Source organism: Panthera tigris, chromosome C1 (genome assembly GCF_018350195.1).
Source record: "Panthera tigris isolate Pti1 chromosome C1, P.tigris_Pti1_mat1.1, whole genome shotgun sequence".
Lineage (NCBI taxonomy): Eukaryota > Metazoa > Chordata > Mammalia > Carnivora > Felidae > Panthera > Panthera tigris.
In genome coordinates this window covers 40,723,184-40,747,877 of record NC_056667.1, presented here as the reverse complement: position 1 = coordinate 40,747,877, position 24,694 = coordinate 40,723,184, and the positions used below count along the sequence as shown (strand labels likewise).

The 24,694-nt window shown below is 38.7% G+C and overlaps 1 protein-coding gene across 1 annotated transcript in view; it reads right to left on the bottom strand.

Moving 5' to 3' along the window:
• The window catches only part of RNF11 (ring finger protein 11), a 38,999-nt gene extending 34,436 nt beyond the window's left edge, over positions 1-4,563 (bottom strand). The window contains exon 1 of the mRNA XM_007077224.2: positions 4,212-4,563. Coding sequence (XP_007077286.1) covers positions 4,212-4,334 — 123 coding nt within the window. The 5' untranslated portion in view covers positions 4,335-4,563. The remainder of the gene's footprint in view (positions 1-4,211) is intronic.
• Positions 4,564-24,694: the final 20,131 nt, after the last annotated feature.

Below are 24,694 nucleotides of genomic sequence, written 5' to 3'. Positions count from 1 at the left end.
GCAGCTTTTGTTGTTGCTCTATGAATATTAAGCTTTTTAACAAAGTGCTACTCCTGAATTATCCTATGATAAATGGAGGGAGGTCTTAAACCTGTTCATATATACCTTTCAGTATTGGGCTACCAGCTGACCTTTCCTCTTATGGACCTTCATACTCCAGCCTTTCATGATTTATCTTCCCTCTCACAACCGTTCTAAGACTGTCTTTGATTGGCAGATTTCCTTTGTATTCTTTTTAAAGATTCAGGAAGGAGAGGGTATAGGGTGTGCCCAATTTCTTTGTTTTTACCTTATAATTCAAGAAAAGCTCTAACCTCTTCCCTCCCATTTCTTTAAGGACAAGAATTCAAATAGTTTCTCATAAAAAAACATTTTGTTATAGAATACAGTGAAAAAAAACCCTAAATAATTTTATAATTATTTTAAACCAATTCCTATATTTAATATTACTGAAATTTTATTTTTAGGATTGCTTGAAAATGATCCATAATAAAAGAATGAAGTCACTAGGAATATGCATAATTCCTACAAGACATTAAACTGCATTGGCCTCAAAATATATTAATTCATTTAAAACAAATCCATTCTGGGCGCCTGGGTGGTTCAGTAGGTTAAGCCGACTGATCTCATTGAGTTCAAGCCTTGCGTTGGGCTCTGTGCTGTCAGTTCACAACCTGGAGTTTGCTTTGGATTCTGTGTCTCCCTCTCTCTCTGCCCCTCCCCCACTCACGCTCTGTCTCTCAAAAAATGAATAAATTTAAAAAAAATCCACTCATTCAACCAATAATTGAGGGCCTAATGTATGCCAGTTACTGTTACTTTCCTTAAGAAGCTTAGCCCTAGTGGGAGAAGACAGATAATAAGCAATACACATAGTTAAGACAGTGTGTTAGAGAGTGATAAACACTATGGGGAAAAAAATAGAACAGGGTAAGGGAGAATTCCAGGGTGTTGGGGTAGGTTGTAATTTTAACTTAAGGTGTTCAGAGAGGGTTTATGAAGGTGTCATTTAAGTAAAGACTTGAAGGAAGTGAGGGAGTCAGCCACAGTAATACCTGGGGAAGAGTACTCCAGGCATAAAAACAACCAAGGAATACACACGTCTTGGAGTATCCTAGAAACAAGCAGGCCAGAGAAGGTAAAAGAGAAGCCAGCAGGGGAGGAATAGTAAGAGAGGCGTCAAGAGATATATGTGGGGGTATAAAGATTATGTAGGGTTTATGGGACACTACGGAATTTGGCTTTTACTGTGAATGAAATGGTGATCCACAGAAGGTTGAGCCGAGTGACAAGATCTGTTTTACCAGAATCACTCTGGCTGCTGGGTTAAGAACAGACTATAGGGAAGACAAAGGTGAATGCAGGGAGACCAGTTAGGAGGATACTAAACAAATCCAGGAAAGAAACAGGTACTTCCTATAAACTTATCATAATGGTATAGTATTTACTTTTTAAACATAAATAAATCAGATACTGCTAATAGGAAATAAGTTAAACTGAGAAGTTTAGTATATAAAGTTCTTGGCATACATGAATCTCATGCACTACAAAGGACATCTCTTAAACTACCAACTACAGAAAAATACTAAGTGTGTTCCCTTACAACCAGCTATTGCCTTTCTGAATTTTAAAAAATCCTACTGCAGCTAAGACCTTTTTTTTAATGTTTATTTTTAGAGAGAGAGAGAGGTCACGCCCAAGGGGCAGAGAGAGAATCCCAAGTAGGCTCTGCACTTTCAGTGCAGAGTCCAAGGTGGGGCTTGATCCCATAAACCATGAGGTGACCTGAGCTGAAATTAAGTCTGGACACTTAACCAGCTGAGCCACCCAGGTGTCCCTGAGACTATTCTTTAAAGAAATAAGCTGATAACTCCTGTAGCTCTGTTAATTATATACTATTTTTGAAGAAAAAAATGTTACTTCTGTCTACTGAATATATAAATCATTGCCCTTGGACTTGTGTTTCTTAGATCATCTAAATAAATCATTACTAAAAATCTTATTTCCTTTGGGAGGGGAAAAAGTTTTTTCTACAAGTTTTTTTAATGCTCCCATCTTTTAAAGAAATTATTTTCTTTCAATTGATACCAAACTGGCTTATCAGTATGTGCGTCATTCACTTCAGGAAAGGGCAACCACAAAAATTCCCAGTCACAAATAACATGTTTCAAAAAATGTTCCTTCATGACACCAAAAAACTTCTCATTATCATCTCTTCCTCCTGGAAAAGGCAAATACAATTCCCATAAATACCACAGAAGTTATCCATAACACTGTATTATGATAAGGATGAGAAAAAGGGCAGTTAAGTCAAGACAGTAAATTTGTCTGGAAAGGGATTAGGGACCATGGAAAGAGATTTTGAAATAAAAATCATACCTCAAAAAAATTTGCTCATGAGACTGAAATAAGCATACTGTCCTATAGTATTTGAGGGAAATGAGGAGTGAAATCTTTAAAGAATCACAAAGATTAAGACTTCCCTGTGACAATGTTTGGAAGAAACAGGTGTATGAACTTATAAAACACACAGTACTGAATTCAAATTCGTTAATTCATTCAACATAAGTGCTTCTTAAGTGCCAGTAATTTCACAAAGCATTGAGGACACAGTCCTTGTTCTCAAGGGCTTATAGTCTTCACTTACCTCAAACTACTGAGTATTATGAACCAGATGCTGGGGAAATAACAGATGCAGGGTCCCCACCTGCATGCAATTTACACTAGGTAAGGAGGGAAATGCCTTTAGGATGAAACATTCATGTACTAAACAAGGATATTAACACCCAAGTGTTGTATGTGCTGCTTATGGAATAGAGGGTCTGAAAGAGGGAAACAAGGGAGTGATGGATTCACAGAGGAAGGGAGGGGAATGCAGAGACTGGACAGAGGTAACAGGAGAGCTGAGTCCTTAAAGAGGATTAGATGTTCACCTGGCCGACCTTGGGGGAAGGGATCCTAGCAAAGGGAGCAACAGGAGCAAAGGCAGAGAGAGAGGTGAACAGGATGGTGTATTTGGTAGGCCTGGAATACAGAAAAGTGAGAGATAAGTCATAGAGACTTCTGTATGTCACAATTTTAAGACTGGACTTTACTGGTGTATATGAAAGGCCCCTGTGGGTTTTATTTGGAAAACCAGCATATGTGATCAGGTTTTTCTGGTGTGATGAGACACTGGTTTACACAGGAATGAAAAAAGAACAACACTAGATAATGATGTCACCACATGAAACAACAAAGGAGACTGCCCAGTTAGAAAACTAAATCTCCTTCAAGAAAAAAAATTAAGCCACTTAACTATCCAAGGCCCTCTGGAAAAAAAGTTTTTAACAATTTCATTTAAAAGTGAAAAGTAGAGGAAAGGTTTTTATATATATTATGGACTATAACATCTACATATCTATTTTGAGTTCAAGAGGTCTTAGCTTTTCATTAATTGTGTAAACAGATGGGACTGCTGATTGCTCTACAAAAAGCAATGAAACCATTCAGGAGCAAGACTTGGACACAAAGGGATTAACAGAAGGCATTTAAGTCAAGTTTAGAGGTTTCCAAAGTTCAAGATAATCAAGTTTTATTGAACCAGCGCATTTACAAGGTGTGTCATAGGGGTGGAGCAAAAGGAGGAGGGATTAAAAATACGTATATATAAACAAGTAACTCTTAACGTTGCTGGGAATAAAACCACTTTAAGATCTTTTCTCTTGTAGGAGAAATGAACACCTACCAGATCCAATTAACAAACACACAGGGGAAAGAGGAGGGAGGAGAGGATGAACATACAACATAATATAAATGGGGTGGGGGGCAACCACCTATCCAGAACACACAGTCCAGCTGGCGCTGCGATGAGGAAATCATCCCCAAACCTCACAGCTCAGACTCCACGATTTAAACATAAAAGGAGAATGGCATTCCCAAATTCACAAGCGAACCGCCAGTCACTGGCCAAGGGGATCACATACTCGGATCCCAGAACTCAAGGACAGAGAGTACCATCCCCACACCGTACCTGAGGGGAGGTGAAGGATCCCCCCCAACTGGGAGTAGGGAGTAGTCACCCTCAGATCCTGGCCTAAGAGGGTCGACGCCCCTCAAGCCAGGCCTTGCCAAGACCAGGAGCAGTGACAGACCCGAAGTCCCCTCAATCTCTGCCCGGAGCTGCCTCTACTCCACGCACCCCCTCCTCCCCAACACACACCCTCCCCTACCTGATATGGCGGCGGCGGCTCCTGATCCGGCTCCGTTCCCTCGCCAAAACTAGCCCGGTCGGACTGAGACTCGTGAAGCAGGGAGATGTCATCCGACGTGGGGGATTTGAGGCAGTTCCCCATCTTCCGGAGCTAAGATGTGTAATCTAGGGGAGGAAGAAAGCAGTGGCGGGGTCGTTCGCACGCTCCGCGGTCAGCCTCGGTCAGCGAGGTGGGGTCGGACGGCAGGCCGGGGCTCAGGCGGCGGCGGCTCCCCCGCCCCCCGGTGCCGCCGAAGGGCCGCTCATGCCAGCCCCCGAGAGTGGGGGCTCAAGGCTGGGCCGCGGGCTCCGCTGGGGTCGCGGCGGTTGCCTCCTGCGAGGCGGCAATGGGGGGGGGGGGCGGGGAGACGAAGCACTTCCCCACCCCGCCCCCCCGCGGGGCGGCGGCGGTCACGGAGCTGCTGGGCCTAATCCAGGTCAGGAGGGGGGGGCGCGGCCGTCTCGGCTGCCTCAGCTGCTGCCTCAGCTGCTGCTGCCCCTGCCGACGCCGGAGCCGCGGCCGCGGGCCTCATCCTACTCCGCCTCAAAGCGGCGGCGGCGCCCAGAACGAGGCCAGCTGCGGTCCTGCGTCATGCCGCCGTGCGTGCTCTGATCCCGCCCCCGGCGCCGGGAGCCGTGGGCGGCTCCCGCTGCGCGGCCGCGCCCCCCTCCCCGCCTCCCTCAGCTGTTCTCTGGGCTGCGTCAGTTTCTGCTTCTCTGACAGTTGGCCTGAAACCTGACTCAGAAACCTCCCGCCAGTCTCCCATGTCTCCCCACATCCACTTCTCCCTCCCCGCTCGTCTCAGTTCTTACCTGTGCACTGTCTTGACAGTCTTCTCACCTCCTTCTGCCAAGTGATCTATTTATAAACCCTTATCTGAATGTGTCACTCCCATGGTTAAAATGTTAAATGGCTTTTTCCCCTTTATCCCTTCAGAATAAAGTCCAAGCTCACTAGTGAACCAATCCACTATTTTCACAATTGGATAATTTTTTAAGAGTATAAATTCGATCATGTCATTCATTTAAAACCTTCAATGGCTTCGTGAAACTGTTGTGAGTGCTATGACTATTCTTAAATGGTTTACAAATCTGACTACTTCCCCAATCTCATTGAGCATTGTCCGCTCAAATACTCTAAACTCCAGGCTGTCTAAATAAAAACTTAGAAGACTGTTTCCACTGGCTGAGGCCTTTGCCCATATTATTTCCCTGACCTATCATTTCTCCCTCACTCCTGACCTTCTACCTCCCGTCAGGCTAACCATTATTTCCACTTGTCCTTCCTAAACTCAACTTTGTTTTGCCTAACCCTTCAGTCTGGGTTAGTCGCCTTCTCTGTGCTCTCAGTCCCTAAGCCTTTCCCTGTCACAGCCTGATCAAGCTGAATCATCTGTCCCTTCTCTGTGCAGGGCCTGGCACATTGCCTAAGGTAGAGTAGGCCCTCTTCATGGTTGAATGAACAAAAAGCCCAAGAAGCAATGTGTGCAAAGGAAGGAAACAAGAAAGATGAGAATGCTCCCAGAAGACAAGAAGTGGGTCTTGACTCCCTTTCTTTTATTCACCATTTACTGATTCCCCCCACCCCACCCTCACCAGACCCTGTGTAGGCACTAGGGAAACTGGTTTATCAGACCTGGCTTGTCCCTAATGGAGCCCAGAGTCCTCCTGGGAAGACAAACAGATGAGTCCTTCTACCTCCCCCAACCAAAGGTTTTTAGAGAGCCCTAAGGAGAGTGATTAGACCATTTGGGTGAGGATCAGAAAGGATTCTTGGAGGTAGGACTCTGTTAAACTGGTATGGGCCTGAGTGCTCTAATTTTGAAGTCCCTGTTCTACAAAATTACTTACTTAAATGTACTCATATCCCATATTAAATATAACCTTTTTTCTGCATTCTCTCTTCTTCAAGACCTGCCTTGCTTCCTGTTAATAGCTCCCACCTAAATATGGTATCCCTGTGGTATCCCTATTGCCACATTTGTATCAGAATCTTTTCACACATCCCCACGAATCATTATTTCTCTAGCTTGAAAAGTGAAATCATTGGATCCCTTGCAAGAAAAATTTCAAGCATTTGCCTCTTCTCACCCCACCACCCACCATGGCCATTTTCCTAGTCTCCTCTGAACTATCAAAATAGCTTCTTAATGAAGCCCTTGCTTCTGCACCATCGATCCATCCTCCACACTACTGCCATGAAAAATGTGACCAGAGAGCATTCATAGACTTGTGGTTCAGAAATTTATCATGGCATTAAGGCCTTGTAGCATTTGGTCCCATTTTTATGTCCCCTATGACTCCAATTCCAACCCGGCATCCTACACTCCAGCCATCTGCACACTACTTGCTATGCCCTCAATTCTCACTATGCTTCTCCACCTCTGACCTTTTGCCATGCTGTTTCCTTCTGTTGAATCCAGGTACCTTTTAAGACCCTCAATAAAAACTACTTTCTTCATGTAGCTGTCCCTGATTTCACTTAGTTGGAACACATATAATGATAGAAAATAGATGGGATCTATTATTGTATTATATTGTGTATAATTATTTTAACACAATTTTAAATATATAGTCATAACTGACATGTATTAGGCTGAGCCAGATATGTAAGAGCCCAGAAAGGTGTATATTGGTGTTCCTGTTTTGTAAGAATAGAAACATGGTTTCACATGGCTCTTCAGGGCTAAAGCCAGGATTTGAATCATATACCAGTTGCCTTTGTTAGATTTTGGGAAAAGACTACAACTTTTTTCATCCTGGTATTCCTCAGTTTGTACAATCAAGGGAATGGGGGAAAACATCTCGAAGCCTTTGGCATCCACATGTAAGGAAGTAGTTGATCAATGATCTTCCTAACCCAGCTTTAGAAAGGAGCCCATGGAAAGTGCCCTATAGACCAGAGTGTGACCTAATCACAAAACATAATTTAAAATTGAAAATAGTAACCAAGACTATTACAGTGACAAAGACTCTCCTTGACCTAACTCTAGGCAGGCTTCTCCAAAGTCCTCAAGGTCATAAACATGGGTTCTGTCCTTGGCCCACTTATTCCAGTTTTAGCAAGAATCTAGCTAAGTCAGTTTAGCCAGAACCCCCCATTCTTGTATCTGACAAACTTAGCCTGCCTTCAGCAAAAATCCTATCAAGAAGGTTTAACTAAAATTCCCCTTATCCCTGATATTTCCTCTTAGTAATTTTCCATCCACTGATCCCACCCTGTTCCTTGCCCATAAATCCACACTTGTCCTTTTTGTATTTAGAATTGGATTCAGTTCTATAGTGAGGCCTCCCTTCCCCTATTGCAACAGCTCCTGAATAAAATTTGCCTTCACCATGTTAACTTCTGTCTGGCTCTGGTTTTCTCTGACAGCAGGAGATCTAATGCAGAAGGAGATATGATAATCTGGTATCTTCTATTGAGCTAGATTTTTTAAAAATAGATTTTATTTTTTAGACAAGTTTTAGATTCATATCAATATTGAGCAGAAGGTACAAAGATTTACTATATGCAGCCTTCCCCTGCACGTGCATACTTTTCCCCATTATCAACATCCCACATCAGAGTGGTACATTTGTTACAACTGATGAACATACAATGACACATTACTAACACACAGAATCCTTGATTGATGAACCTATAATGATCCATTACTAACACACAAAATCCTTGCTTATATTAGGGTTTACTCTTGCTGTTGTACATTCTATGGGTTTGGACAAATTTATAATATGTATCCATCATTATAACATCATAATGAATAGTTTCACTGACCTAAAAATCTGTGTTCTACCTATTCATCCCTCTCTTGCCCCTGGAAATCACTGATTCTTTACTGTCTCCATAGTTTTACCTTTTTCAAAATGTCATATAGTTGGAATCATACAGCATGGAGCCTTTTCAAATTATCTCCTTTCACTTAGTAATATGCAATTAAGGTTCTTTCATGTCTGTCCATGACTTGATAACCCATCTCTTTTTAGCACTGAGTAATATTCCACTCTTTGAATGTTCCATAGTTTACACTGAAAGACATCTTAGTTGCTTCCAAGTTTTGACAGTTATGAATAAAGCTGCTATAAACATCCATGCACAGGGTTTTTCCTCCCAGTTTTTCATTGTGGTAAAATACACTTAACATAAAATTTACCACATTAACCATTTTCAAGCGTACAGTTCAGTGGAATTAAATACACTCATAATATTGTGCAACCATCACCAAGATCCATCTTCAGATCTTTATTCATCTTACAAAATCAAAACTACTCATTAAACAATAACTCCCATCCTCTTCTCTCTGCAGCCACTGGCAACTACCATTCTACTTTCTGTCTGTATGACTTTTGACTAAGTATCTCACAGTATTTGACCTTCTGTGACTGACTTTAAGGTTCATCCTTGTATCATTTTGCGGAATTTCCTACTTTTTAAGGCTGAATAATATTCTATTGTATTTATATACCACATTTTGCTTATCCATTCATCCATTGATGGATACATGTTTTAGCTGTTATGAATCATGATGCTATGAACATGGGTGTACAAAAATCTCTTTGAGATCCTGATTTCAATTCTTTGGTCATATACCCAGAAGTGGAACTGCTGGATCACATGGTAATTCTATGTTTCTTTTTTCTTTTTTTTTTTTTTTGAACTGCCACATTATTTTCCACAGCAGCTGTACCATTTTACACTCCCACAAAAGTCTGTTTGCAAATTTTTGTGTAGACATAAGATTTCAATTATTTTTGGCAAATATCAAAGAGCACAATTGCTGGATTGTATGCTAAGAATATGTTTAGTTTTGTAAGAAAGTACCAAACTATCTTCCAAAGTGGCTGTAACATTTTGCATCACCTTTACCAATGAATGAAAGTTCCTGTTGCTCCATATCTTCACCAGAATTTGGTGTTGTCAGTATACTGGGTTTTGACCATACTAATAGGTGTATAGTTGTAACTTGTTGTTGAATTTCCATATATCTGAAATTTTCCTTTCATATGCTTATTTGCCATCTGTATATTTTAATTGCTGACATTTGTGTTAAAATGTTTGGCCCATTTTTTTAAAAGAGGGTTGTTTATATTCTTGTTGTTGAGTTTTAAGAGTTCTTTACATATTTTAGAGAACAGTCCTTTGTCAGATGTATCTTTTGCAATGTTTTATTCAAGTCTGTGGCTTCTCTTTTCATTCTCTTGACACTGGCTTTCACATGGCAGAAATTTTTAAATTTAACCAAGTCCAGCTTATCCTTCTTTCTTTCATGTATTGTGCTATGCATTGTATCTAAAAAGTCATTGCAAACCTAATGTCATCTAGATTTTCTTCTGTGCTATCTTCTAGGGGTTTTATATATTTGCATTTTACATTTAGATGTGAATCATTTTGAGTTAACTTTTGTGAAGGGTGTAAAGTCTATGTCTAGATCCATTTTTTTTGCATATGGGTGTGTAGCTGTTCTAGTACTTTTGTTAAAAAGACTATCTGTTCTCCATTGTATTGCTTGCATTTACTCCTTTGTTAAAGATCAGTTGAGTATATTTCTATAGGACTATCTGGGCTCTCTATTCTGTTCTATTGATCTATTTGTCCATTCTTTTGTCAATACCATACCACTGTCTTGATTACTACAGCCTTGTAGTAAGTCTTGAAGTAGGGTAGCATCAGTCCTCCAACTTTGTTCTTCTTCTTCAATAATCTATTGGTTATTCTGAGTCTTTTGCCTCTCCATAAAAATGGAGAATCAGGTGTTGATATCCACAAAAAAAACTTGTTGGGATTTTGTTTGAGATTATATCAAATTTATATATCAAGTTGGAAAAACCTGACATCGTGACAATATTGAGTCTTCCTATTCATGAATATAGACTATATTTCCATTTATTTAGTTCTTATTTGATTTCACTTACCAGAATTTTGTAGTTTTCCTCAAATAGATTTTGTACATATTTTGGTACCTTTATACATAAGTATTTAATCTGGGGGAGTTGCTAATGTAAATGGTATTTCAGTTTGATTTTTGAATTCCACTTGTTCATTGCTGGTATATAGGAAAGCAATTGAATTCTGTATATTAACCTTGTATCCCGCAATCTTACTGTAATCGCTTACTAGTTCCAGGAGTTTTTTTGTTCATTCTTTTGGATTTTTTACACAAATAATCATGTCATCTATGAACAAACTCAGACTTTTTTCTTTCTTCTCAGTCTGTATATCTTTGATTCTTTTTATTGTCGTACTGAATTAGCTAGAACTTCCAGTATGATATTAAAAAGTAGTGTTGAGGGGACATCCTTGCCTTATTCCTTATTTTAGTGGAGAGATTTGTTTTTCACCATTTAGTATGATGGAAGCTGTAGGTTTTTTGTAGATAGTCTTATCAAGCTTAGGAAATTCCCCTGTATTCCCAGTTTACTGAGAGTTATCATGTATGGATGTTGAATTTTGTCAAATGCTTTTTCTGCACCTATTGATATGATCCCGTGATTTTTCATTAACCTGTTTATGTGCTGAATTACATTAATTGATTTTCAGTTGTTGAGCCAACCTTGCAAACCAGGAATAAATCTCACCTGGTATATAATTCTTTTCATACATGGTTAGATTCTATTTGCTAACTTTTTTGAGGATTTTTTGCATCTATGTTCATGAGAAATATTGGTCAGTAGTTTTCTTGTAATGTCTTTGTCTGGTTTTGGTATGAGGGTAATTCTGGCCTTATAAAATAGGTTAGGATTCTTCTCTCTGCTCTATGTTCTGAAAGAAACTGTAGAGAATTAGTATAATTTCTTTCTTAAATGTTTGGAAGATTTCACCAATGCACCTATCTGGACCTGGTGCTTTTTGTTTTGGAAAGTTATTAATTGTTGATTCAATTTATTTAATAGATACAGATTTATTCATGGTGTCTATTTCTTCTAGTGTGAATTTTGGCAGATTGTGTCTTTCAAGGAATTGGTCCATTTTCACCTATGCTATCAAATATGTGGGCACAGAGTTGTTTATTGTGTTCCTTTCATATTCTGTTAATGTCCATGGGATCTGTAGTGATGTCCCTTCTTTCATTTCTGATGTTAGTAATTTGTGTCCTCTCCCTTTTTAACTTAATTAGTCTGGCTAGTTTTGTTGATTTTATTGATCTTTTCAAAGAACCAGCTTTTGGTCTCATTGATTTTCTCTATTAATTCCCTATTTTCAATTTCATTGATTTTTTTTCCTCTAATTTTTATGATTCCTTTTCTTCTGCTTACTTTGGATTTAATTTGCTCTTCTTTTTCTAGTTTCCTAAAATGGAAGCTTAGGTGACTGATTTTAGATTTTTCTTCTTTTCTAATATAGGCATTCAATGCTATAAATTTCCCTCTTTCATTTACTTCAAATGAATGTCGAGGCACCTGGGTGACTCAGTAGGTTAAGCATATGACTCTTGACTTTAGCTCAGGTCATGATCTGACATTTCATGGGCTTGAGTCCTGCATCGGGTTTTGCACTGGAAGTGAGGAGCCTGCTTGGGATTCTCTCTCTCTGCCTCTCCCCAATTCATGCTTTCTCTCTCTCTCAAAATAAATAAATAAACTTTAAAAAAAAGTATCAAAATACTGTTTAATTTCTCATGAGATTTCTTCTGTGACACATATGTTAGTTAGAACTGTGTTGTTTAATCACATAAGTATTTTGGGATTTTTCTAACTATTTTTCTGTTATTGATTTCTAGTTTAATTCTGTTGTGGGTTAGAGCAGACATTGTATGATTTCTATTCTCTTAAATTTGGTAAGGCAGGGCACCTGGATGGCTCAGTCAGTTAAGCGTCCAACTTCAGCTCAGGTCATGATCTCATGGATTGTGGGTTTGAGCCCCCTCTGTGCTGATAGCTCAGAGCCTGGAGCCTGCTTCAGATTTCTGTGTATCCCTCTCTCTGCTCCTCCCCCACTCTCACTTTGTCTTACTCTGTCTCTCAAAAATAAACAAATGTAAAAAAAATTTTCTTTAATTTGGTAAGGCATATTTTATAGCCTAGAATGTGGTCTATCTTGGTAAATGTTTCATATGAACCTGAGAAGAATGTATATTCTGCTGTTGTTGGATAAGGTAGTCTATAGATATCCATTATACCCAGTTAATTGATGGTGTCATTGAGTTCAACTATGTCCTTACAGATTTTAAGCCTGCTGGATTTGTCCATTTATAATAGAGTGGAACCTGATATTATTATTTATTATTATTATATTTTATTTTAGAGAGAAAGAGCTCACAAGTGGGGGAGAGGGGCAAAGGGAGACAGAGGGAGAATCTTAAGCACACTCCCTGTTCAGCACAGATGCAGAGCTCTATCCCATGAATCTGGGATCATGACCTGAGCTGAAGTCAAGACTCAGATGTTCAACTGACTGAGCCACCCAGGCACCCCAAACAGATATTGCAAAAATAAAAATATGTTATTTATGCTAACATAAAAGGGGCTTAATATTGTTATCCTTAAACGAATTAAACTTATTATATTTCTTAGTTTTATTTTCTAACATGAGATATGTTGATAGATATAATTTATATAAACAAAAGCTCGTTAAAGTCCTCAATAATTTTTTTAAATATTTATTTATTTATTTTTGAGAGAGAGAGAGAGAGACCAAAAAAAAAAAAAAAAAAAAAAGTAAGTGGGGGAGATGCAAAGAGAGAGGGAGATACAGAATCTGAAGAAGGCTCCAGGCTCAGAGCTGTCAGCACAGAGCCCAACACGGTGCTTAAACCCACCAACTGTGAGATCATGACCTGAGCCAAATTCAGATGCTTAACCAACTGAGCCACCCAGGCTCCCCAAGTCCTCAATAATTTTTAAAAGCATATAGGGGTCCTAAGATCAAAGTTTGAAATTGTTAGTCTAAAGCCTTCCTACTTAAATGTGGTCCATGTATCACCTCTACCTGATTCACCTGGGGCTTATTAGAAATGCAGTCTTAGGCCCCACCCAAAACTGAGTAAATGAGAATGTACATTTTACCATGATCCTCAGATTTATATGCACATTGAAGTTTAAGGAACACTGGGCCTAGGAGGGTTAAGAAGTCTTCTTGACACTTGAGCTTTGTTGGATGACTAGGAGCAGCTGGGGAGGACAGAGACAAGGACTCAAGCAGAAGGGAGAGCTTGGATGAAGGCATAGTAGAGAAAAATGCCATTCCACATTAGGAAACTGCAAATAGAACATATCTAGATTCTTGGTAATATTTTTTCCAATTTTTTTATTGTGATAAAATACCCACACAATTTGCCATCTTAATCAATTTTTTTAAGTATACAGTTCAGTGGTTATTAAGCACATTCATAATGCTGTGCAATAATCACCACAATCCAACTCCATAACTCTTTTTTTTAATTATGTTAAAATACACATAACAGAAAATTTACCATCTAAACTATTTTTAACTGTACCTGTCAGTGGTATTAAACACATTCACATTGTTTTGCAGCCATCACCAACATCCATCCCCATAATTCTTTTCATCTTGTAAAATCAAAACTCTGTACCTACTAAACAATAACTCTCCAGTTATTGCTGTGCACAAGGGTTCCAATTTCTCCACATCATTGCCAATGCTTTTTTCTGTTTTTCTGACAGTAGCTATCCTAATAAGTGTTAGGAGGCATCTCACCATAGCTTTGATTTGTATTTCCCTAATGATCAGTGATGCTGAGCATCTTTTCATGTGTCTATTGGCCATTCCTATATTTTCTTTGGAGAAATGTCTATTCAAGTCCTGTCCCTATTTTTCAATCAGATTGTTCTGTTTTTGTGTGGAATTTCAGGAGTTCTCTATATGTTCTTCTTAATCCCTTATTGGCTGTATGATTTGCAAATATTTTTTCCCATTCTGTAGTTTTCCTTTTTATGCTGTTGATGGTGTCTTTTGATGCAAGAACTTTAATTTTCATGAAGTCCAGTTTGTCTAGTTTTTCTTTTGTTCTTTGTGCCCTTAGTCATAGCTAAGGGCATAACCTTAGTCATAGCTAAGATACCGTTGCTGAGTCCAGTGCTGTGAAGTTTTATCCCATGTTTTCTTTCAAGAGTTTTATTGTTTTAGATCTTAAATTTAGATCTTTGATCCATTTTGAGTGATTTTTTATGGTGTTTGCTAAAGGTCCAACTTCATAATTTTGCTTATATATATCCATTTTTCCCAGCACCATTTCTTGGAAAAAACTGTCTTCCCCCCACCCCGCCCCCATTGAATGGTCTAAGAACCCTTGTCAAAAATCGTTTGACCATAGATGTAAGACTTTATTTCTTGGATCTTTATTCTGCTCCATTGGTCTATATGTCTATTTTTATGCCAGTACCACACTGTTTTAATTTTTGTAGATTTGTAGTAAGTTTTGAAATCAGGAAATATGAATTCCCCAGTTTTTCTTTTTCAAGATTGTTTTGGCTGTTTGGTGTCTCTTGAGATTCCATATGAATTTTAACATCTTTTTTTTTTTTTTTTTTTTTTGAGAGAGAGAGAGACAGAGAGAGCGCGGGCACACACATGCATGTGCTGGGTGGAGGGTCAGTGGGAATGGGAGAGAGAGAATCTTAAGCAGGCTCCACACCCAGCATTGAGCCTGACATAGGGCTCGGTCTCACAGCCATGAGACCATGACCTGAGCTGAAATCAAGAGTCAGATGCTTAACCAAATGAGCCACTTAGGCACCTCTCCATATGAATTTTAAAATGGCTTTTTCTATCTCTGTAAAAAAACATAGTTGGGACTTTGATAGGGTTTGCATTGACCCTACAGATTGCTTTGGATAATTTTGACATTGTAACAATATAAAATCTTCCATTCCGTGTTCCAGTGGAACATGAGCAATGTTTCCATTTATTTATGTCTTCTTTGATTTCTTTCAGCAATGGTTTATAAAGTTCCTGTACTAGTCTTTCATTCCCTGGTTAATTCCCAAGTGTTTTATTCATTTTGATACTATTGTAAAAAAATCATTTTGTAATTTCTTTTTCAAATTGTTCATTGCTAATGCAGTTGACCCTTGAACAGTATAGAAGTTAGGAGCACTGACCCCATGCAGTTGAAAATGCACATATAACTTTGACTCCCCCCAAACTGGAACCTACTTAATAAAAAGAATATAATAAGGAAGATAAAATATACTGACAGTACTGTACTGTAAAAAATTCATTTATAAATAGACCGACTCAGTTCAAACTAATGTTGTTCAAGGGTCAATTGTATATAAAAATGCAACTGATTTTTGTGTTGACTTTGTTTTCTGCTACTTTGCAGAATCTATTAATTAATTCTAATAGTGTGTGTGTGTGTGTGTGTGTGTGTGTGTGTGTGTAATCTTTAGGGTTTTCTACGTATAAGATTATATCAACTGCAAATAGGAATAATTTTACTTTATCCTTTTCAATTTGGATGCCTTTCTTTTTCTTGCCTAATTGTTCTAGCTAGAATTTCCAGTATATGTTGAATAGAAGTGGTGAAAGTAGGCATTCTTGCCTTTTCCTGATCTTAGAGGAAAAGATTTTAGTCTTTTACCATTGAATATGATATTACTTGTGGGTTTTTCATATATGGCTTTTATTACATGAAGGTAATTTCTTCTATCCCTAGTTTTCACAATGTTTTTATCATGAAAGGGTGTTGAATGTTGTCAAATGCTTTTTCTGTATCAGTTGAGATAATGATGTGGGTTTTTTCCCTTCATTCTGTTAATATGGTATCTTACACTGATATTGCTTTTTGTACTGAAAAATCCTTGCAATGACACATCGGACAAAGGGCTAGTATCCAAAATCTGTAAAGAACTCACCAAACTCCACACCCAAAAAACAAATAATCCAGTGAAGAAATGGGCAGAAGACATGAATAGACACTTTCCTAAACAAGACCAGATGGCCAACAGGCACATGAAAAGATGCTCAACGTCACTCCCCATGAGGGAAACACAAATCAAAACCACAATGAGATATCACCTCACACCAGTCAGAGTGGCTAAAATGAGCAAATCAGGAGCCTATAGATGCTGGAGAGGATGTGGAGAAACGGGAACCCTCTTGCACTGTTGGTGGGAATGCAAACTGGTGCAGCCGCTCTGGAAAACAGTGTGGAGGTTCCTCAAAAAATTAAAAATAGATCTACCCTATGACCTAGCAATAGCACTGCTAGGAATTTACCTAAGGGATACAGGAGTGCTGATGCATAGTGGCACTTGTACCCCAATGTTTATAGCAACACTTTCAACAATAGCCAAATGATGGAAAGAGCCTAAATGTCCATCAACTGATGAATGGATAAAGAAGTTGTTGTTTATATATACAATGCAGTACTACTTGGCAATGAGAAAGAATGAAATATGGCCTTTTGTAGCAACGTGGATGGAACTGGAGAGTGTTATGCTAAGTGAAATAAGTCAGGCAGAGAAATTCAGATACCATATGTTTTCACTCTTATGTGGATCCTGAGAAACTCAACAGAAGACGAGGGGGGAGGAGAAGGGGGAAAAAGAAGTTACAGAGAGGGAAGGAGGCAAACCATAAGACACTCTTAAATACTGAGAATAAACTGAAGATTGATGGGGGGGGTGGGAGGGAGGGGAAAGTGGGTGATGGGTATTGAGGAGGGCACCTGTTGGGATGAGCACTGGGTGTTGTATGGAAACCAATTTGACAATAAATTTCATATTAAAAAAAAAGGAAAGAAAAATCCTTGTAATCCAAGGATAAATTGCACTTGATCTTGGTGTATAATCCTTTTATATGCTGCTATATTAGGTTGCTGGTATTTTACAGAGGATTTGTGTCAATGTTCATATGGCATATTAGTCTATACTTTTCTTACAGTGTCTTTTTCTGACTTTGGTATCAGGGTAATGCCGGACTTACAGAATAAGTTAGGAATTGTTACCTCCTCTTCAATTTTTTTTCTAAAAGTTTTAGAAGGATTGGCATTTGTTCTTTAAATGTTTGGTAGAATTTACTAGTGAAGCCATCAGGCCCAGGGCTTTCTTTATTGGGATTTTTTTTTTTTTTTTATTGTGAGTTCAATTTCCTTACTAGTTATAGGTCTATTCAGATTTTCTGTTTCTTCATGATTTAGTCTTGGTTGATTTTATTTTTCTAGTAATTTTTCCTTTTCATCTAGGTTATTCAATTTGTTGATATATACTTACTAATACCACTCTCTTATAATCCTTGTTATTTCTGTAGCTTCAGTAGCTATGTTGCCACTTTCATTTCTGATTTTAGTAATTTGAGTTTTTTCTCTTTTTCCTCAGTCATCTAGTGAGTTTTGTCAATTTTGTTGATCTTCTGGTTTCAAAGATTTTTAAAAAAATTTTAAATTGCGTTTTTATGTTGTTATCTATTTTTGAGAGAGAGACAGAGACAGAGACAGAGAATGAAGGGGGAGGGGCAGAGAGAGAAGGAAACACAGAATTTGAAGCAGGGTCCAGGTTCTGAACTGTCAACATAGAGCCCGATGCTGGGCTTGAACTCATGAACCTGGAGATCATGATCTGAGCCAAAGTCAGCTGCTCAACCAACTGAGTCAACTAGGCACCCCAGGTTTCATTGTTTTTTGTTTGTTTTTGTATTCTCTATTTCATTTATCTCTGGTCTATATTATCTCTTCTCTTCTGTTAGCTTTGGGTTTAGGTTGTTCTTTTTCTTGTTCCTTAAACTATAAGGCTAGGTTGTTGATTTGAGATATTTCTTGTTTTTTAATGTTTTTATGGCTATAAATTTCTCCCTTTACACTGCTTTTGCTGAGTCCCATAAGTTTTGGTATGTTGTGTTTTTGTTTGTCATTCACCTCTAAGTGTGTCCTAATTTGCTTTGTGATTTCTTCTTTCAACTATTGTTTGTTTAAAAGTATGTTGTTTAATAGGCACAATTTTGTGGATTTTCCAATTTTCCTTCTGTTATTTATTCCTAATTTCATCCCATTGAAGATACTTTTCATAATATTTATCTTTTTAAATCTATCGAGACTTAATTTGTGGTCTAATATATGGTCTACCCTAAAAAATGTCCTATAGGCACTTAAGAAGAATGTGTATGCTGTTGTTGTTGGGTAGAGTATTCCGTGTATGTTTGTTAGATGGAGTTGATTTATTGTGCTAAGTCCTTTATTTCCTTACTTATCATCTTCTGGAATGGTTGTCCTATCCATTATTGTGAGCAGGGTATTGACATCTCCAACTATGTTGTAGAATTGCCTATTTTTCCCTTCAATTCTGTCAGGGGGAAAAGAGAACAATGAAGGGAGCAAAAAAGGGGCACTAGTCCTTTAAATTCCCTGGAAGTCACTAGCTGGAGGGGGAGGGGCTTGCAACAACGGGAAGGTTCCACAACAACAATGGCTGCCCACCTCTTTGTCTGTACCTCTGTGATTTGAAGCAGCAAGCACCAATCAGAGCACAGATTCCCAATATTTGGAGGACAGGGTCCTTTATGCTCACCCTGACTCCCATGAGCTGTGTTAAAGCTGCTTCAGGAAGCTGTGCATAGCTGCCTGCCACTGGGGGTGAAGGATAGATAGCTGTTACTGTTCTAAGAGTTGAAATTGATTGAAATTCACCACAAATTTATCTTCCAAGTATTCCCCTGGAAGTTGTAAGCAAGGCATCAGTAGACTCCAGAGTTTCAAATACATAGTTATATGAGGCAGATTCTGCTAGTGCTGAATCTTGGCATTTCCTACTTTGCCATCTTTCCAGATTCCTCTCTTGGTAACATTTTGCCCTCTAAAAAATAACTTATGGTGATCACAATATCCTTACATTAAAAACCAGGAGATAATATATATATTTACTGAAGGAAAATCTTGGAAATAATGATCCAAATATTTGATTAAAGGAAATTGATTAAATAATCATATATTCACTTCAAGAGGTATTTTCTAAAACCAGCATTCTCTACAACATTATTCTCTAGTCCTTTGCCTTACTTTGTTTTTCTTTATAGAACCTGATATTTTACTATGTGTGTATTGCTCATTGTATGTCTCTCTCACTATAATTAAGTCCATAGGGTAAGGGCTTTGTCATTTTCACTACTGAATTCTCAGCATCTAAAATTTGCTAGAGTCTGGCAAATTCTAGGAACTACCTAAATATTTGTTGAATATATGCATAAGTGAAACATGAAAAGTTCCTGGGAAATACCACTTAGTAAAAAATACAGAAAATGAAATGTTTTCTCTCATTAAAACAATGAAAAGAAATGGCATACATGTTGATGGAGTTTGGAACCTAGAAACTTGGAGATAATGGTCACCAAGGTAATGTGGAGAAATGGAAATGATTTTTCTGATAGGAGACAAGATTATAGGCAGTGTTTTTTCTCTCTCTCTCTTTCCCTTTATTCTTGGTATTAATGTTTCAAAGTGGTTTGTGCTATGAAAAAAAAAAACAAACCTTTAAAAGCTATTTTCCTGAGGCAGGTGAAAGCATGGATAGAATATTATGCTTGTCAAACTTATTCCTGATAAATGAGGCTATGCATTCCAGGGTGGGAAGGAATAGTCCTTGGAGCTTTCAGAGAGGAAATTAAGCACAGAGGAGGAGAATGATTGCTTAGTGTTTGAACAGTAAGTCACATGATACATTAGAATCAAGGGATGTGGAGATAAGGGAACAGAAACTAGCTTCTCTGGTCTGTGTCCACAGGCTTTATTCTGAATTTAACAATGGAATACCAATAATCAGGCAAGGCCAGAACATAGAATTTCACATCTTGTATATGTCACAAAGGTGCTCAAGCCAGGAAACAAGTGGCAACTAAAATTCAGACCTTACTCTACTTTCTGAGTCACTGAAACCTGGTGTAGGGCTATATCTGCCCAGAAGGGGTAGCTTTTTCTAATTTTCACAAAGACATCATAGAGGATAGTTAGTGGAATGGACCACTGACTTAGTGTGCTGGAGTCTGATGCCAAGTAAAATAACGTCTTAGTTGTACCACATCAATCTCTACTCCAGCAAGTACTGGGGCCAGGCTCAATGTGTAGTTTTCAAATAACCATGTGAAAAGACATGATTAATATTTCTCACATATAGTCGTACCAGACTTGTATACTTGCTGAAAGACAAGTTTATATGCTGGATGTAAATATAGAACACTAAATGACCTATTTTCTTCTAATCCTCCTGCCATGATTTAATGAAGAAATGGGGGTGGGAGGGTTGCATATGGGAACACAGAAAGAAAAGCTTTGGAGTCCCAACTCCTGGACTCATCAAGTAGAAAAATATTGAGTTGAAGTCTCCAATAACTTTCTCCTTATATCTCTCTAATTGCCTTAGGAAAAGACATTTAATAGTTTCTTAGTGGTTTGTGTTTCTCACATCCTCTGTAGCAACCATGTGAATTCAATGAATTCAAACATACCGCGCTCTTTCACCCTGCCTCCCCTTGGCCTATGCATAGAAAGTCTTTCATTGTTTCCTCAACAAATTCTCTTCAGCTTTTAAAACTCACTCTAAGATCATTTCACTGGGAAGCCCTCCTGATACACTATCTTCCCCACTGCAGATATTTCCTCCCTCTTCTGTGTTCCCCCAGCATTTGGCACCCTTCTCTATTAGCATATAGCATGATCTGTAAACATATCTGCTGACTTTGTTAAACTGTGGGCTAACTCAGAATAGAGTTTATATATTTTTAATGTTTATATCTAGTCCTAGCATCTAATAGGATGCCTAGTGGAATGGGGTAGTCCAGAAATGTTTGTTGAATCATGAATGAATGAATGCTATAATGACACATGCATGCATCTGATGCAGGAGATATGGGTTCAACTCTTGGCTTCACTGTTAACTTTCTTTATGTGGCAGATTAAATAGGGCCACAAATGCTTTGATGCTTTCCTTATTAAGAAATGGTGTCTATGTCCTTTCCACCTAAATCTGAGTAGAGACTCTGTTAGTGCTTTAATAAAATATGGCAACAATGACACTGCCAATTTCCAAGACTTGGGCTTAAAAAAATGGAAGCATTCATTTCCTATCCCTTAGAACATTGCCTTTTGAAGCCATTGGATGATAGGTAAGATGTTTGGCAACCTTCCGGAGAGACCTCGTGGACGGGCTTTGAGACTACGTGCAGAGAGAAGGGCCTGACTGAGCCCAGCTTCTATGTGAGATGGGGTTAGCCAAATCCAGCCTTACCAATGTTTCAGTCATGTGAGTGAAGCTATCTAGGATCCTGCAGACCAGTCAAATTGCCAGCTGAACACCATAAACTGAGCTCATTTCAGTCCATGTGAAGCAGAAGAATCAATCGGTCGTCCAAGCATATGCCAAATATTACCCTACAAAATTAAGATATATAAAATATATATATATAAATATATATATAATATATATATACATATATTATATATATATGCCCTACAAAATTAAGATATTTTTTTTAAAAAAGCTAAGTTTGGGGATAGTTTGTTAGGCAATGACTGATAACCAGAACATAAGTTGATACCTAGAAATGGGGCACTTCTGTGACACAAAACCCAAGACATTTGACATTGACTTTGAGACTAGGCAATGATTGATGACTTGAAGGGCCTTGAGGAGTCTATTAATGAAATTGGTAATGGCCTGGAGAAGCCAGTCTGAAGACTTACAGAATAGTCAAGAAACTGTTATTGGAAGCTGGAGGAAGGTTGGCAACATGGTCACTTATGGTAACATTAGAAAACAGAAAGGTACCTAATGAACTTGAGGATCTGTGTGGGGACTTTCCAGGCAGAAAGTATAAAGTATCAACTTGCTTTCTGTAGCTGTCTATGATAAAATAAGAGAAGAGACTGGTAAACTAAAGAAGGCCCAGGATAGCATTTCTAGCCAGCACAAGGATCTCAAAGGAATAAATGGCCTCTTGGTAAAAGTCAAATCCAAGGTGTTGCCAGTAAAATAAGGTTACAGGGTAAAAACAAATCAAGGGTACAACTATAAAATCTTTGGTTGAGACCTCAGAGAGATTTAAGGCTGTGTCTCATAGATCTTTTATAAGTTATTCCTAAGGGGAAAATTCTTTCTAAGAATCTTAATGCTGTGCTTCATTGACCATCAATGTTGAACAATAGGTTTTCTAAGAGTCTTAAGGGTGTCATTCTACAGCAGCTTCACAGGGGACCTAGGGTCAAGAAAGGTTCTCTGAAAGAGATTTGTGGGTTTGTTTTTTGGATAATGGAGTAGAGTATAATATGATACAAAGGAAACTCCCCAAATTGTAAAAGGATTATATTAGCTTGGCCTGAAACTGTCAGAGACAATACAAGATTAAAAGAGGTCTTTGGACTCCCATTCTGCTTTGGGGAGAGAGTAGGCTGAGGACACTCCTCAGCTACAAAAATGGGCTGTTTATTATGGAAAAAAGGGGGATAATTCAGAGGGCAGTCCCAAAAATCATAGAGACTCTCATTCCCAGGGAGCAAAGATAGGCCTTAATTAAGGAACTAGCAACACGTGCCTAGCTAGATTTCAGAATTTCTATGCACCAGTGACTGCAATGTGCTTCCATTCCCCCAACCTACCACCACTACAGCCGTCTTTTGAACTGAAGTGCCATTGCAGTTATTTTATACCTTTTGCCATTGTAGTTGGGTGTGTAAGGGAAGATAATTTTCCTCTTTAGTTCAGAGATCTTCAGTTGAAAGGAATAATGCTCAAGAAGCTACAGCTTAGAAACTACATCTGAGGCACCTCATCTACATCTGGAACTCATTCAGATGATGAGATCATGGACCTTATTCCTGAGTCTGATGCTGTAATTGGTTCTTCTGGTGGGGTAGATTCTTTGAGGAAGTGAGTGAATTTTACATGTAGGAAGAAGAATGTAAAATAATTTATGGTCCGTGGGCAGATGGTCACAGATTAAAGATGGCTGTAAATTCTTTGATCCTTTACCATTGTCAAGTGGTGTATCTCCTCCTCTAGAGTCAGGGTGAGCTCTATCATTGTTTTGAGCAATAGAATATTGTAGAAGTGGGAGTGCCTGGGTGGTTCAGTTGGTTGAGCATCTGACTTCAGCTCAGGTCATCATCTTCCAGTTGGTGGGTTTGAGCCCCACCTTGGGCTCTGTGCTGACAGCCTGGAGCCTGGAACCTGCTTTGGATTCTGTGTCTCCCTCTCTCTCTCTGCCCCTCCCCTGCTCACGTTCTCTCTCTCTCTCTCAAAAATAAATAAACATTATAAAAATTTAAAAAATATATATTGTAGAAGTGACACTGTGCTAGCTTCCAAGCTCAAGTCTTAAATGATGGTAACTTTCCACTTCCTGTCTCTAGGGAACATTGTCTCTTTGAGCCGTAAGCCACCATGTACCCTGCTGGAAAGATCACACTGAGACCCTCAGTAGGGTGAAGGGGACCCAAATGAAACCAACTTTCTAGCCATTCCCACCAAGCCTCAAGGCATGTAAATGAAGCCAAATGAATATCTTTGAGTGATCTCAGTTGACTCTATGTGGAGTAGGAGAAGCAACTAACTTAGTCATGACTGGATTCCTGACTCAAAAATTGTGAGAAATAATAAAATGGTTGTTGATCCAAGCCACCTAACTTTGGGATAGTTTGTTACCCAACAGTAGATAACTGAGATCTCCATGACTTTGGGTCAAGTCTTTTCTCTCTAGAACTATTTCTTCAGCTTGGGCAGTGTCAGGCTAGGTTAGGTGAGCTCAAAGGGCCTTAGCAGTTCTGATTTTCAGTTCTATTCCAAATGGCTTTTAGACACTTGTTGAATAATCAGTGGAATATAGACGATATATAACTAGGTACTCAATAAGTATTTAAATGAGTTTTGAAGGATGAAAAAGAACTGCTCATGTAAAGTGAAGGGAAGGACACTTCAGACAGAATGAACAGCATGTGCAAAAACTCAAAAACCTGAACAGTTTAGGAAATTGCAAGAATTTCAGAATTGTTGAAGTTTCAAGTACAAGGGAGAATGGGGGAGATGAAACTGGAAAGATGAACAGGGCTGGATGCTAAAGAGACTTACTGGCCTGGACAAATGCCTGTAGGCTTTATCTGCAGACCCTGGAACACCTTGAAAGGAAAATTATCACTGAATCCTTTGTAAGATAAATGAGATTATCTACCTTTTCATACATATGGAAACCAAGGTTTTGTTACCTGCCCAAGATCACATAATTAGTGGGTGGCTGATCCAGGATTGGAATCCATGTCTAATAGCTCTGAAACTACATTTTCAAAGGCTTCAGAAGTGAAGGGCAGAAGACATGAATAGACACTTTTCCAAAGAAGACATCCAGATGGCTAACATACACATGAAAAGATGCTCAACATCACTCATCATCAGAGAAATACAAATCAAAACCACAGTGAGATACTACCTCACACCTGTCAGAAAGGCTAAAATTAACAACACAAGAAACAACAGGTGTTGGCAAGGATGTGGAGAAAGGGGAACCCTCTTGCACTGTTGTTGGTGGAAATG